The 12,544-nt window shown below is 39.1% G+C and overlaps 3 protein-coding genes across 6 annotated transcripts; 1 reads left to right on the forward strand and 2 right to left on the reverse strand.

The window, feature by feature from the left end:
- Window positions 1–84: 84 nt before the first annotated feature.
- Window positions 85–4,562, reverse strand: tmem169b (transmembrane protein 169b). Of its 2 annotated transcripts, none has more exons than XM_023401191.2 (3): window positions 4,435–4,562; window positions 3,404–3,807; window positions 85–2,956 (listed from the first exon to the last, which is right to left on the reverse strand). In XM_023401191.2, exons 2-3 carry the CDS (start codon window positions 3,669–3,671, stop codon window positions 2,322–2,324), a joined length of 903 nt encoding a protein of 300 aa, XP_023256959.1. In that variant the 5' UTR covers window positions 3,672–3,807; window positions 4,435–4,562; the 3' UTR covers window positions 85–2,321. The 2 variants fall into 2 exon arrangements, with proteins under 2 accessions (XP_023256959.1, XP_023256958.1); XM_023401190.2 differs by having other exon boundaries at window positions 3,398–3,807.
- Window positions 4,563–5,429: 867 nt separating this feature from the next.
- LOC147819429 (uncharacterized) lies at window positions 5,430–8,783 on the forward strand. 3 transcript variants are annotated; one of them, XM_087172644.1, is made up of 14 exons: window positions 5,430–5,481; window positions 5,689–5,745; window positions 5,942–6,068; window positions 6,195–6,284; window positions 6,382–6,569; window positions 6,647–6,686; window positions 6,783–6,888; window positions 7,044–7,176; window positions 7,298–7,368; window positions 7,919–8,118; window positions 8,202–8,337; window positions 8,410–8,463; window positions 8,552–8,579; window positions 8,656–8,783. In XM_087172644.1, the coding sequence occupies exons 1-14, from the start codon at window positions 5,430–5,432 to the stop codon at window positions 8,781–8,783; spliced, it is 1,410 nt and encodes a 469-aa protein (XP_087028770.1). The 3 variants fall into 3 exon arrangements, with proteins under 3 accessions (XP_087028770.1, XP_087028771.1, XP_087028772.1); XM_087172645.1 differs by having other exon boundaries at window positions 6,783–6,886; window positions 7,033–7,176; window positions 8,422–8,463; XM_087172646.1 differs by having other exon boundaries at window positions 6,783–6,882; window positions 8,422–8,463.
- Window positions 8,784–9,069: 286 nt separating this feature from the next.
- Window positions 9,070–12,261, reverse strand: LOC111651233 (ATP-dependent 6-phosphofructokinase, liver type-like). The gene is made up of 8 exons (XM_023401197.2): window positions 12,144–12,261; window positions 11,907–12,059; window positions 11,218–11,382; window positions 11,068–11,129; window positions 10,370–10,481; window positions 10,126–10,225; window positions 9,920–10,025; window positions 9,070–9,828 (listed from the first exon to the last, which is right to left on the reverse strand). Exons 1-8 carry the CDS (start codon window positions 12,243–12,245, stop codon window positions 9,681–9,683), a joined length of 948 nt encoding a protein of 315 aa, XP_023256965.1. The 5' UTR covers window positions 12,246–12,261; the 3' UTR covers window positions 9,070–9,680.
- Window positions 12,262–12,544: the final 283 nt, after the last annotated feature.

A 12,544-nucleotide genomic window follows, 5' to 3' on the forward strand; every position in this document is an offset into this window, starting at 1 on the left:
ACCTGCTGTGCATTGTTCTATGACATGAAACAAAATGTTTTTTTTCCACAATATAAATTTAAAAATTAGCACATAGTTGCAATGTAAATATACAACACTTTATTTAATTTGTCTTTAGTTTGCATACTGTGGATTCACAACATGTAATGTGGAATACAGATTCAACTCATGTCTTTACCTGTGAGAAAGTAAAATGAAGTTACTTTACCCAATCAGGTCTAATCATAAACATTAGAATCAATAAATAACCCCGATCTGCTATGTATTTCAATCAGTTAATGACTGCTGTTTGCAATACATTTATTTCAAAGTGTACTCTACTTAAATATTTAAAATAAATTAAAGCAACATTCAAAATATGACTGTATGGAAATGTAACAGGAATTCTCCAGTACAAAATTACGGAGAACTTCACTCGTGCATGGACCAAAATTGATAAGACAAGATCACAGACTTGTTTTTATGGTGGTGTCTAAAACATACAAAAAAACATGGCAAAACAAACATAAACTGACCAAAGAAATGTCTGTTTCGTCAGCTTGTCCTGACTATGGCTTCTAATCATGGCTAAACTAACTTCCTAGCGGCCCTGTGGAAACATGAGTTGTTGTCCTACCTCCTTTCTTCCCACACTCTTTGCACATTGTTTATGCACTCTGTCAACTCCAAGTACCCATCAAGTACAGAGCACACAACCCACTACAAATGGAATCTTAATTATAATGAGCCAAGAGGTCCAGAAACCAACAAGCACTCACTCACTAGGACACTTCCTGCCCCCATGTTTGATGTGTTTCAGTTTGTTTGGGAAAATTTGATGAAACACAAATCCATAAAGGAATATGCACCGTGTAAGTATAATATGATATTTTATAGGATCACATTCTAGATTTTTTCTTGTTGTCAACAAATCCTATGAAAAGTCAAAAATTAACAATGGAGTGATTGGTTCCTTCATTGCCATGACCCCACACACACACACACACACACACACACACACACACACACACACACACACACACACACACACACACACTGCAGATTATTTTGAGGACTATATTCACAGTTCTGCTGCTAAAAAAGAAAACCTCACAAGAGGTCCAAACAAGTATAAATCCGCAACTGAACAAATATACAATTTACTCCTGTTTGAGTAACATTTGCTAAAAATGACAGCAATGTGCCCCTTTTAAAAATAACATTACATATAACTACGTGTCAGCAACCCATTTAGAAGATTTTACATCTTAAGTGGAAACCAATGGACTTGAGGTTGAATGCAACAATAAAGAAGAGGGAAATCATGATTTTATGAAAAACAGACAAACACATTGTTGGTTTCAGTCTTTTCATGGATTTGCTGAACAAAAATTAGAGTGACACCAGCCTTGCCCTTTAAAAACTAGAATCTGAGTCCTTTACCAAGACATTGCCCATCTTCAGATGCTAGTGTTGTGCTCAGTGGTGCATATTCCGAATCAAATTAGTAATTAGTCAAATTTCCAAAGTAACTGACACACATTAAACCTGGATTTGTTGCCCCTGAGGCAGTTGCCCAGTTTTCCTAGTTATTCCATGTTTGCTTCAACTATAACTTGATTGATTATGATAACTTCATATACAAGACGGTGTTGCCTTTGAAATGCATGCTGTTTTTGATGTCAGTGCACAGCACCATGACCACATACATTTAATTACAGATATTTACAGATGAAGTGAAACTTGATTGAACTTACAGGACTAATGTTTGTATCAGTGTCCACAGCCACTTAATGAAAACTGTAGGAATCAAGGTCTATATGTATAAAAAGGTCTTTGAGTCGCAGTGCTGTTCCGTAATTATTGGAGGCCATTTAGTGATCTGAGGGGAGCTGTGATGACCACAACCTGTAAGTAAAAAATGACCCAAAATAACCACTTCCCTGCTCAGAGTTCAATGTTTTACAACTTTGTAAAAACGGTTCCTCCCCTTAGGCCAGTTCAGGCAGCGTTTCATATGCTGTCATTTACAGAAGAGCATAGTGGAGTTGCTTAAAAATACTTTCCTATTATTTTGACAAGAAATTCCTATCAAAAGTTCCTTAGAATTTATTTCTTCCAGAGCTTTCAGCAAAATCTCAAGGCCTTCATCAGCAGATGAAGTTTGCTCAATAAGTCAAGTAAGTGGACCTTGAGATAGAGTTTTCATCACACTATACACAAGGTCAGAAATGAACCTTTAAGCTGAATTTTCTGTGAGGAATCTCAATGAAATGATTAAAAACACTTGCAACTTTGACCCCATTATCAATGTGTGCCTTGGAACTCAGCATCACCCTGTTTCACACCGATGATGTCTGTGCAAGTTCACTGGGGGCCTTGCTCTGCAGAGTTCCAGAAACAGTGTCAGAGTCCAGAAGCTCCACTATGCTATAGGGAGAACAATCCTCCAGCCCCAGCTTCCCACAGGCCCAGCCACAGAAGCCTTTCTCCAGGTCTCGCACCGCCTGCCACCACTCGCTGAAAGCCCAGGACACCTGCACCACAGCAGAGTACAGAGCCAGAGACAGCGCCATGGGCATGATGAGCATGGGGTAGAAGATGATGAGGAAGGGGCATATTGTAATCTTGTGCCAGAACGTCCGCTCTTCATTGTACACCAGGAAGACATTGTACCAGGTGAGAGTGCCATAGTAGAAGGAGGTGATGAAAGAGAGGAGGAAAATCACAGGCGCGCAGGAGATGCTCCACAGGACAACATGGGGTCCCTGGCACACACCTAAGCTGCAGGTGCGTTTAGAACCTTCCCGTCCCTCGCACTCGGCATCAAGACGTTCCTTTGACTTGGCCAGATCCCTGAGTTCCTTCTCTGTCAAAGTGACATGTATGTCCACCACCTGACCCTTCTTCTTGCCACGGGTGATGGTGCCTGTCAGGGTCACATAACGGCTGTCTGGAGGAAGGCTCCATCCTCCACCTGTTAAGAGATAACATGATATAAGAATTTACCCATGTGACACATAACAAAGACAAGCTTCCCTTCATTTGTGCATCCTATTTATTGGGAGCTAAACCACAGTAGGACCATAGAGACTATGTGATATTGAGCCTGCAGCACTCCAAAAAGTCTATTTGGCGTACCTTAGTGTAGACATGTGGCTAAGTGAGATTAATTTGTGTGTTATTTTTATTCAAAAGTATTTTATGTCATACCGTCCCATCATTGGCATGGCCCCATTTAAGTCCAAAACATCACATTAATCCTTAGTTTTGCTCACATAAACTTGATTTGCATGGTAAAAATTGCTTGTCATATGTCGAACACATGACTGAGCTGTTAAACTAAGACACCCTTTCCTTCAGGAATAATAGCTGTAATCTGGCCTTGTGATTTTAACAGATATGCCACCCCACTCACCTTCACCTGTGGGCGTGCAGAGGAATTTAGCTCCCTCCTCAGTGTTCCTCTCCGCTCCCTCCTCACTGCCTTGGTCCTCTCCAGGCGCCCTCTCCATTTCAGAGCGGTAGATAATAATGGACTCTGGACGCATGTCTTTCTTCTTCCTCCTCTTCCTCCTTATGGAGGGCCCCACTTCTCCATCGTCCACATGATTCCCTGATGTGTCCGATCGTAAGGAAATCATCTGGGGGCTGCCCTCTCCTTCTGTCTGAGGCTCCTCTACCTGTGCCATGCTCTCACCTGATGCAGTAAACCCTTTGACTCTTAGACGTTTTGATGGGTTATATATGGACACTAGTGAAGTCTGGAGCAGCACAAACTATGTCCACCCATTGTGTTCAAGTTTTCAATCTAATAAAGATTTCCAGCTGAATGCACAGTGATAAGAGCACACACACAAACAAAGAGAGAGAGAGAGAGAGAGAGAGAGAGAGAGAGAGAGAGAGAGAGAGAGAGAGAGAGAGGATGCCATTAAAAGCAGGTCTGTTTTTTACAGTCACAATAATCCTGTATGTACAGTGGTGCTGGCCTAGATTCTGCACAGTCGCCTAGTCTGTGATGATGACCAATAACATCTACCAAATGTCAAAATTATTGATGTAATGGCATTTAAGTACCTGAAAAGACCAAATCACAAAGCATGATATATTTGCTCATAACAGGAGGGGGGAGGGTGTCTCTCTTTTGCATGACAGCGCACCGATACTCTCAGTAGAAACGCTCCGACCTCAGTCCGTGCACATCATCCCATCTCCCTCTTTACAGAAATGACAGAATGACTACACCATTCATAAACGGATTGTGGAGCATTTACCCAAAGAATGTATTATATGATAAGATCAGAGACGAGGGGGTAAAATCGACAAAGCAACCCATTCTTCGCACAGCTGATCCCCTCCCATTTAAATCCCACCCATGTCCGCTCTTTGTTTGCAGACGCCAGCCGGCGAACAACATGTACTGAAACTAGAGCTGAAAATAAAATTAAATCTTACCTTCAACAGACTGGACGAGCCGCGGATAGATAAACGATGCCGTGTGAGGACAGATCACTGAATTAGTATGACACATTGCAGCAGCCCATGCATCACAGCGCTGCTTTTGCTGATACAGATGCGCTACGCAAAATGATTTCCAGAATAGCACTAAACCCGCCCCTCTAACCTCTGTCACACCAGTGCTATGACCAATCCCCACCATCCTTGATCCCACTGCTGTCATGTGAACATGGAAATATGATGGGGGGTGAAAACCCACCATGTCTACTAATGGCACGTTATCATTCCTAGAGAATGGCGACCTATCTAAGCAACACATTTTAACTTAAAAAGAAATCACATAATCATAGACGAAGTTTACATTTTTCTAAATTGAATAGGCTAAAGCATGAGCATCTATTGCCTCAGTTGAATAAATCTTTATAGCCATGATTTTTAATTTAAATGAATTATGTTAAACATTGCACTATTTATATGGGCTAATAGCACCATATGATTTCTATACACTTAATTAAAAATAAAATACATAAGCATTGTATACAAAAATCATTGTAAGCAAGGTTATAAATGTTCAAGTATAAGTGTTCACTAGCTTTCATGTAAGACAAAATAAACAATAAATTGTTAATCATTCAGTTGTTTGTACAGACAGGGTTGTGTTTGACCATCAATTATTTTGAACAGCTGACAGACGTTTGCCAAATTTAATATACAAGTTAAGACAGTAATACTACTAGCTGATGTCAGAATTACCAAACTGTGGACAGTGCAACTAAATTACATTTAAAAGATCATGGTAACTTACATCTCTTAATTAAAATAACTTACAAATGAATACCGTGTCCTTCCACGCATAACTGAGAAGACTAAAATTCATTAAGTCCTTCTCTGTTGAACGGGCGTTGAACTGTTGCTACCAACGTCTGGACGGTTGACAGCAACAGTAGCTTATTTTACAGTTGAGAGAGGAGTCAGCTAACGTTGGTGTAAAAATGAACGACGAATATGCACTTAATAATATCGACAGCCTCCTCTTTAAGTTAGGTATGTTGTGTTTTTGAGCTTATTTTAGGCTAATAGTTGTATTTTTCTTGAAATTCCATATTTGTAATGATTTACCGTTTGCTAACTTGGCTGCTTGGCTAAGTGTTGTCAGTAGCAAGCTAGCTACTGACAACCTAAGTCAATTCAAGTGAGCAACTCCATAAGATAGCACTTTTAAGATATAGGTAACTGTTTTGTTTTTTATAGCTCTTCAAACTCGGGAACTTTCCCAAAAGAAGAATGATATCAGCCAACGAATTAAAGGTATGCCAAAATAAAAATTAGCCATTTGTATGAAAGACTGGCTTTAATATTGAAACAACATACTAGCCTAAAGGGAGACATTGAACAAGTTAGCTATATGATGGAGACCTTTTCTTTTCTTTTTTTTATTAATGTAATGTAATTAATGGTGTCATGTAAAATCGTGTCCCATAAGTGTTTATATGTTTGTCAACAGTTTATAGTGCTGACATTGCTGAGAAGAGGTCTTGCACTGAAACACTCCACAGAAATATCAAGAAACTTGAGGAAGAAATCAGGGTGAAGCAGAGCACTGTGGCACATAGTAAAGCAAATGCAAAAAGGTATGATGACTAGGCCAAGCCATCATTTACCAAGGTGACACATAATCTAATTGTACACATTAACATAAATAGTGCTGTATAGTATGGATATTCATATATTGCCACTTGTCATCCATGTAACTTCAGCATGAAGGCCACTAACAGCCTGCTCCTTCAGTATGAACAAACACTGAAAGCTGAACTTGAGAGCAGAAAAGCCAACTACAACCATGACATGTGGGTCCGCTTACCTATTGTGTGTAACTATGTTTAATACATATTTTGTGTGTTCTAATAAACAAAATTCAATTGTTCTTAATATTAACCCAACAAGGGGAGTCTACGAAGAGAGGATCGCAAGCTACAAAAAGATATTCCAGTCTCATAAAGAATATTATTGCCAAAATCCTCTGGCTCAAAAGCTCATCAGGCTGCAGGCTGAAAAAGAGGAGATTGAGTGCAGGATCAAGGCCTGTGATGGTCAAATTATAATGAAACAGACGGAGCTGGACCATCTCATTGGTAATAAAATTTTTATGCATAACAAGTTGTGATTAAATATTTACAGCTCTTTATGCAGTTGATTTCTGTCTGACTAGGTCCAGCAGTCAATTCTTCTACCAAGAAACTACCAGATAGGTATCTTTCTGTAAATCTTATAGATAACAAAGAATAATGACACATATCCTCTGGCAAAACATAGTTTTTCTCTGATTGATTCTGATTTCTTTCTAGTGTTTCCGGGCCCATCAATGAATCAGAGAAACAATTCGATCCACAGACAGAGGACGACAGTGATTCTGCTGTCGACATCTCCTCTCTTCATCTCAACCAAGCAAAGGTACTTGGCTGTCCAAATTCTAGATATATAAAATTCAGTTCTATACCAATTGTAAACACCGTTTATGCAAAATGAAAACTAAGTCGAAGCTGTTCGTTCTTAAAGAGCATCATATTATAAGTAGCCAAACAATTAAATGTGAACAAATGTTGCAGAATGGTCAAAAAGTATCTGTAGAGGCAAATGCTAGAGATATTGATGAGGAACAAAAAGTTCAGGAGGCTACCGCCTGTGGTCCTGACCCCGAAGAAGCAAGCAATGAGTTGTGGTCATATGAACAGTTGGATGGTAAGTGGAGAAAAGTCTCATATGCATTTCAGTGAATGCCAACACCTTTACACACAATGTTCCTTATGTTTTGGTGCTTATGTTACATAAAACCTAATCAGTGAAATATTTATTTCTTCAGAGCAAAGTTGGCCAGATGGGATGCATGCAAATGAGCAGGAAAAGGAAACAGAACTACAGGACCAAGCCATGGTAATGCTCATCTACTGTACAAGATAACCTAAAAATGGCTTCTTACTGCTGGTATCTTGCCAGAGTATATCTTTCAGATACTCTCCACTACTGAACCATACAGTATCCACCCTGAAAAAATGGAGATGAAAGTACTTTTATTTAGGGACACTCCACTTATACAAGTTCATAAGATCACTTTACTTATCAAAATGAGTACAACCCAGCTTGTATTTTGTATTGTCTTATGTGGCTCTGGAGGGAGATTTCTATAGTCTATGAAAGTAACCTTGATGACATCTTCAGAGTTACTTTGGCTCAAGTGTCAATGTTATCAGTTTTCATTGACATCTATTTTCCTTCAAATTATGACTCCCACTGTATCCCTGGAATCCTGAGTAACCAATTACATTGTGTATTATGTATTTTTTTCATTCAATTATGTAACTAAAATGTGTTTTATCAGATTGTATCAAATACTGGCATTATACTGTATATACATACTGCAAATGCCATTTTATAGGTTTCTGTCTTCCTGTAGGAAACGCTTTTTCACTCATTTTCTGCATAGGAACAACAACCAACTGTGTCACAGGTGGAGGATGCAGTGGAGGACAAGGTGGAGGAAGAAGTAGGTACAAATGAAGATCAAACACCAGGTGAAGAGGACAATGAAGGACTCACTGCTTTTCTTCAGTCATCTCAAGAAACTAATCAGCCCTCCCCAGCAAAAATGACAGCTGCACCTTCAACTCCATCATTCCCATTTAAGTAAGGTTTTGTCTAAGTTGTCCAACACGTTATATCCCTGCAAAGACAGCTACTGAGAGCTATGTTTCATGTGTTCACTTCAGCTTCAGCCCTACCAGCTCCCCACATCAAAGGACCTCTGATACCAAATCTCCAGCTTTCCTGTTCTCTCTGAACTCTGATCCTAGCACCCCAGGCTTTTCTGGATTTGGATTTGACGAGGGCACATCACGGGATGAAGTGAGTGGCTAGCAAAAAGAATAAACGATTTGACAGAAATCAATGTTTCTTAGTTTTTTGAATTACCTCCAGGTTTCTTTGCAGGACACATCTTTTGCTTTCACCAGCCCTTTTTTCAGCCAGAAGGTACTGCCTTTTTTACTGGAAACTCTCCTTTTTTCATACAGTACTTGAACTAGAACAAAAATACAAAACTCTGTTCTACTCTTTTCAGAAAACCACAGAATCAAAGTCTTCCCACTGTAAGTACCAAATCAAATCTATATTTGTGATGTGTGTTACTTGCTTTGAACTACATTTGTGTAAATGATTTTGCAGGTGCTGAGTTTCTGTTTGACCAATCAGAGCAAAGTGAAGACTTTCAGTTTGCCTTCACCACCAAAAGCCCTCAGGCAACTAACAAAGATAAGACCATGGGAGAATTTCCATTTTCATTCAACTTTTGAGAGTTATAAGAAAACATCCAGTTCAGACGAGTTCCTAGCTTATTAACTTCAGTAATGTTCTCATTTAGTGGGCAATGAAAAATTCTCAGGGTAAAAGTTCATTATTTAACACCATTATAAAATTTATAAGACTTAATCAGTTAAGTGAAATTTGCCAGATGTGTGATGTGAATAACATTTTTAATTTTTATTCTGTTCAGTGGTTGCTATTTATTTATCTGTTTAACCTAACTTGGTTTATTTAAAAAGCTATTCACATTACAATGAACATATTTTTCACAGTGTCTTAGTTGGATAACATTTTATTTAAGACAGAGATATGGCATCAGTATCAAAAATAATACACAAGTCCATATTTCTTTACAGTGTAATAAACTGCTTATTCTGTGATTTGCTGTTCAGTTTGCATCAATGAATGACAGGCAGTGATTCAGTTCTACATGGTGTATAAATAAAATGAAATTAATACCTCACTGGTCCCATGAGTCATTTAGTATTTTGTCTGTGAAGTTGGGATTTCTTTTGTATGTGATTTTAATAGCAAACCACAACACATACAATTTGCTTTATATAATACATTTAGTCGTAAATTAATAAAATTTTAGCTTCGTGGCACACCTGGCTGTGATTTGACAATACAAAGACTTGCTTGGAACAAGGGATAGCAAAATGTTCTGTATTTTAAAGCCTCATTCAATAAATGAATACTTGCAGTACACTTTTACATTATTTACAATACTGTAGCTACTATGACACTGACAACGGATTGAAATCAATGCTGGCTTTCTAAAGCTGATTGAAAATGATTCTTAAAATCTGAAGTCTGTTAAGAAACAAAGGATGGACAGATCAGGGTTTTAAAAAAAGTGCAGAGAGTATTCTGTAGTTTCAGAGAGTCTAGAACCCAGAATCGATGCTGATGGAGCGTCGAGTCACATGTTCAATCTCTCCTGGGACATATTCACAGAAGCTGGTTTGATACTTGGCCAACATTTTTAGCATCGGCCGCAGATCAGACCACCACTGGACCTTGGGCATCCGGTGCCTGAAAATCAGTGGCATACAGTAGTTAATTTATTAGTAAGACTAATTAATACTGAACATTTGTTATTTCACAAAACGCTGAATTTGCTTACTCAAAATCAGTCACAGCCTTCAGTTCAGTGACGGGGTTGAATGAGATGACCTTTCTGTTGAGGCCAAGCACACATGCTGTATCCGGTGAGTTGGCGAACACACGGCCTGGTGGGGAAAATGGTGAAACCATTAGATCACTCAGGTTTGACTCTGGGTTTCTGAGTAATTAATTTATATAAGCTATGACTTTATACAGTAACTCTACCTTGTCTGAAGTTTTCTGTCAATCTCTCGGAAATCCACTGGATAGCCCTCACACCCAACTTTGTGCCAAAATTTCTATCAAAGGGAGAAGGTGCCCCTCCCTAAAGCACAAATACATAAACTGAGAATTAATATGTTGCAAGACTCTTGTCACTTCACAGTATATGGGTGTCACATATATTGTCATTTGTAATGCGCTAAACTGTTTTTCCAGACTGGATGAATCTCATACGGAGGCTTCACACCTGCTGAAGGTGTCCCAACACATTGACTCTGCAGTCAAAGATGCCCTTCCCCTCTGATGAATACAGCCTATGGATGAAATCCGTAGTGTAGTTTTCATGGCATTTTTCATTCCTGTTATGACAGAGAATAGGATCAGCAAAGGAAAAACTACATCCGACAATGTTTCATATACAGTGTGATTTTTTTTTTTTTTTATTCCTAATGTCGTTCCATCACTTTGGTCCAGACTGAAATATCCCAACATTTTCATGTATTGCCATGAAAGGATCAGACTCAGGCTTAGACTAAACATAAACTAGCCAAAATGTTGAGTTTGTCCAAAAACTTTGATTTATGACCTGTATGACCTGTATACTTTGTTAAGCAAATGTTAACATGTTAACACGCTAAGATAAGGCGATGACTCTGATAAACATTACCCGATAAGCATCAGCATGTTAGCATGGTCACTGCAAACATATTAACATGCTGATGTTAGCATTTAACTTAAAACCCTGTATCTTGAGTACAGCCTAACAGAGCTTGTCTCTTGTTTTAAAAAAAAAAGTACATACACACTAACACCATTTAGTATGCCTACAATAGATAACTTGAAGGCTGCAAAAAATAAAAGATGGAACATATACAATAAAAGATTTACAGACACTTTTTTCATTAGCTTCATGAGAATCTGTACAGCTGAATTACTGTTGTGTACCTCAGTACTAGACCCCGCTGGATGTCCTTCTTCATCTTTTCAGCCAAATGCTCCACATTGGTCTGTCAAAAAGCCAGATCATTAAAAAGACAGAACGCTGTGAACATTTGTAGATAAAAGAAACAACACAGGTTTTTCTGTTGGTCTTACCTTTAAGTCATGGATGTTGAAGGGGTCTTCAAAGATGTAGGCTGCGTCAGCCCCCACAGCTATACCAGTGGAGGTTGCCAAATAGCCACAGAATCCACCCATTGTCTCCACCACAAACACTCTTCTCTTGGTCCCAGTGGCAGACTGCTTGATCTTGTCACAACCCTGATGAGGAAATTGAAACGGCAGTGTGAAAAGGAGATAATTGATGGCAGGGTCAAAGTATTAGTGTGGAAATCAAGGAAGAGTTAACTACCCATCCCCTATACTGTATGTCAGTTTTGGAGCTCACTGTGCAACTTCTAGAAAAAGTAAAAGACAGACCAAAAAGGAGCAGCTTGAAAAGAAATAAGCTGCTCCTCTAGGGAAAGACTTTTTTTTTTTGGAGAAAGCACTGCTGGTGTCTTATTTATGAGCTTTTACCTGATGTGGTGCTTAATATAGATTTACAGGAGTTAACCAGAGGACTGCCTGTCTCAACCTCCTTCCTCACAAAGTTTAAAATTAAAAACAAAATCTCTTAATACTCGCTGTCTTCTCAGTTTTTATTATGTATGAGGTGTTCAAAGTCTAGCTAAGTAACACAGCAGCTTTTTGATGTGATGTTTTCTGGCGTGGTTCAGTCCCCATTCATCTTAATCCTGAAACATCAAAGTCACACAGTTAATGTGCCATCTGCTCAGCGTTACCTCCATGGCAGCATTGACAGCAGTGTCTGCTCCCAGGCTGAAGTCAGTTCCAGGGACGTTGTTGCTGATGGTGGCAGGGATTAAACACATGGGGATGCATAACTGATCGTAGTGTACCCGGGCTTCAAACAGCTGCAGCACACCTCGGTACCCCTTTGAACATCATCAAGAGGTAGATTCAAAACCACTCTGATGTTAACACTGACACTATGAAGTTATACAGGACCAATACGCTACCTCAAACCCTCCAATTACAAGCAGAGCCGAAATGTTGAACTTGGAAATGGTTTGCGCAATCTTCTCCATGTGTGGGTTTGGAAGAGTCCTGAAGATGCGCATTAAACAGACATTAAAAATCACGTAAAGGGGCACTCCAGCAATTTTACATGCCCATGGCAATTTGCTAGTCAGAGAGAGTATTACACAACCTATGAAAACTTTTGTATAATTTCTCCAGTAGCTCTGGAGGACACTTTGACAAGCCTGAGAAAATAAGTCACTCTGGTCACCTATATTTGGCTTGGTGAGAAAATATGTTTACTACAGAATCTGCGATACAAACTGGAGTTGTTGAATTGAAAGACGTGATTGGTAGGGTCTAACATGACATGATATTGAGTTGCCTTATAGAAAGTGTG

This window comes from Seriola lalandi, unplaced genomic scaffold (assembly GCF_002814215.2).
Source record: "Seriola lalandi dorsalis isolate HSWRI2012SDOR001 ecotype SW California unplaced genomic scaffold, Sedor1 jcf7180002053538, whole genome shotgun sequence".
NCBI lineage: Eukaryota > Metazoa > Chordata > Actinopteri > Carangiformes > Carangidae > Seriola > Seriola lalandi.

Excerpts from the sequence above, each read along its gene's own strand:
- LOC147819429 (XM_087172644.1), top strand. The coding sequence starts at position 5,430 with ATGAACGACGAATATGCACTTAATAATATCGACAGCCTCCTCTTTAAG. Across the intron at positions 8,464-8,551 it reads GCCCTTTTTTCAGCCAGAAG|AAAACCACAGAATCAAAGTC; the intron begins GTACTGCCTTTT and ends TACTCTTTTCAG. Across the intron at positions 8,580-8,655 it reads AGAATCAAAGTCTTCCCACT|GTGCTGAGTTTCTGTTTGAC; the intron begins GTAAGTACCAAA and ends ATGATTTTGCAG.
- tmem169b (XM_023401190.2), bottom strand. The coding sequence starts at position 3,671 with ATGGCACAGGTAGAGGAGCCTCAGACAGAAGGAGAGGGCAGCCCCCAG. Across the intron at positions 2,957-3,397 it reads CTGCACGCCCACAGGTGAAG|GTGGAGGATGGAGCCTTCCT; the intron begins GTGAGTGGGGTG and ends ATCTCTTAACAG.
- LOC111651233 (XM_023401197.2), bottom strand. The coding sequence starts at position 12,245 with ATGCGCATCTTCAGGACTCTTCCAAACCCACACATGGAGAAGATTGCG. Across the intron at positions 10,482-11,067 it reads CAGCGGGGTCTAGTACTGAG|GAATGAAAAATGCCATGAAA; the intron begins GTACACAACAGT and ends CTGTCATAACAG. Across the intron at positions 9,829-9,919 it reads AAGGCTGTGACTGATTTTGA|GCACCGGATGCCCAAGGTCC; the intron begins GTAAGCAAATTC and ends ACTGATTTTCAG.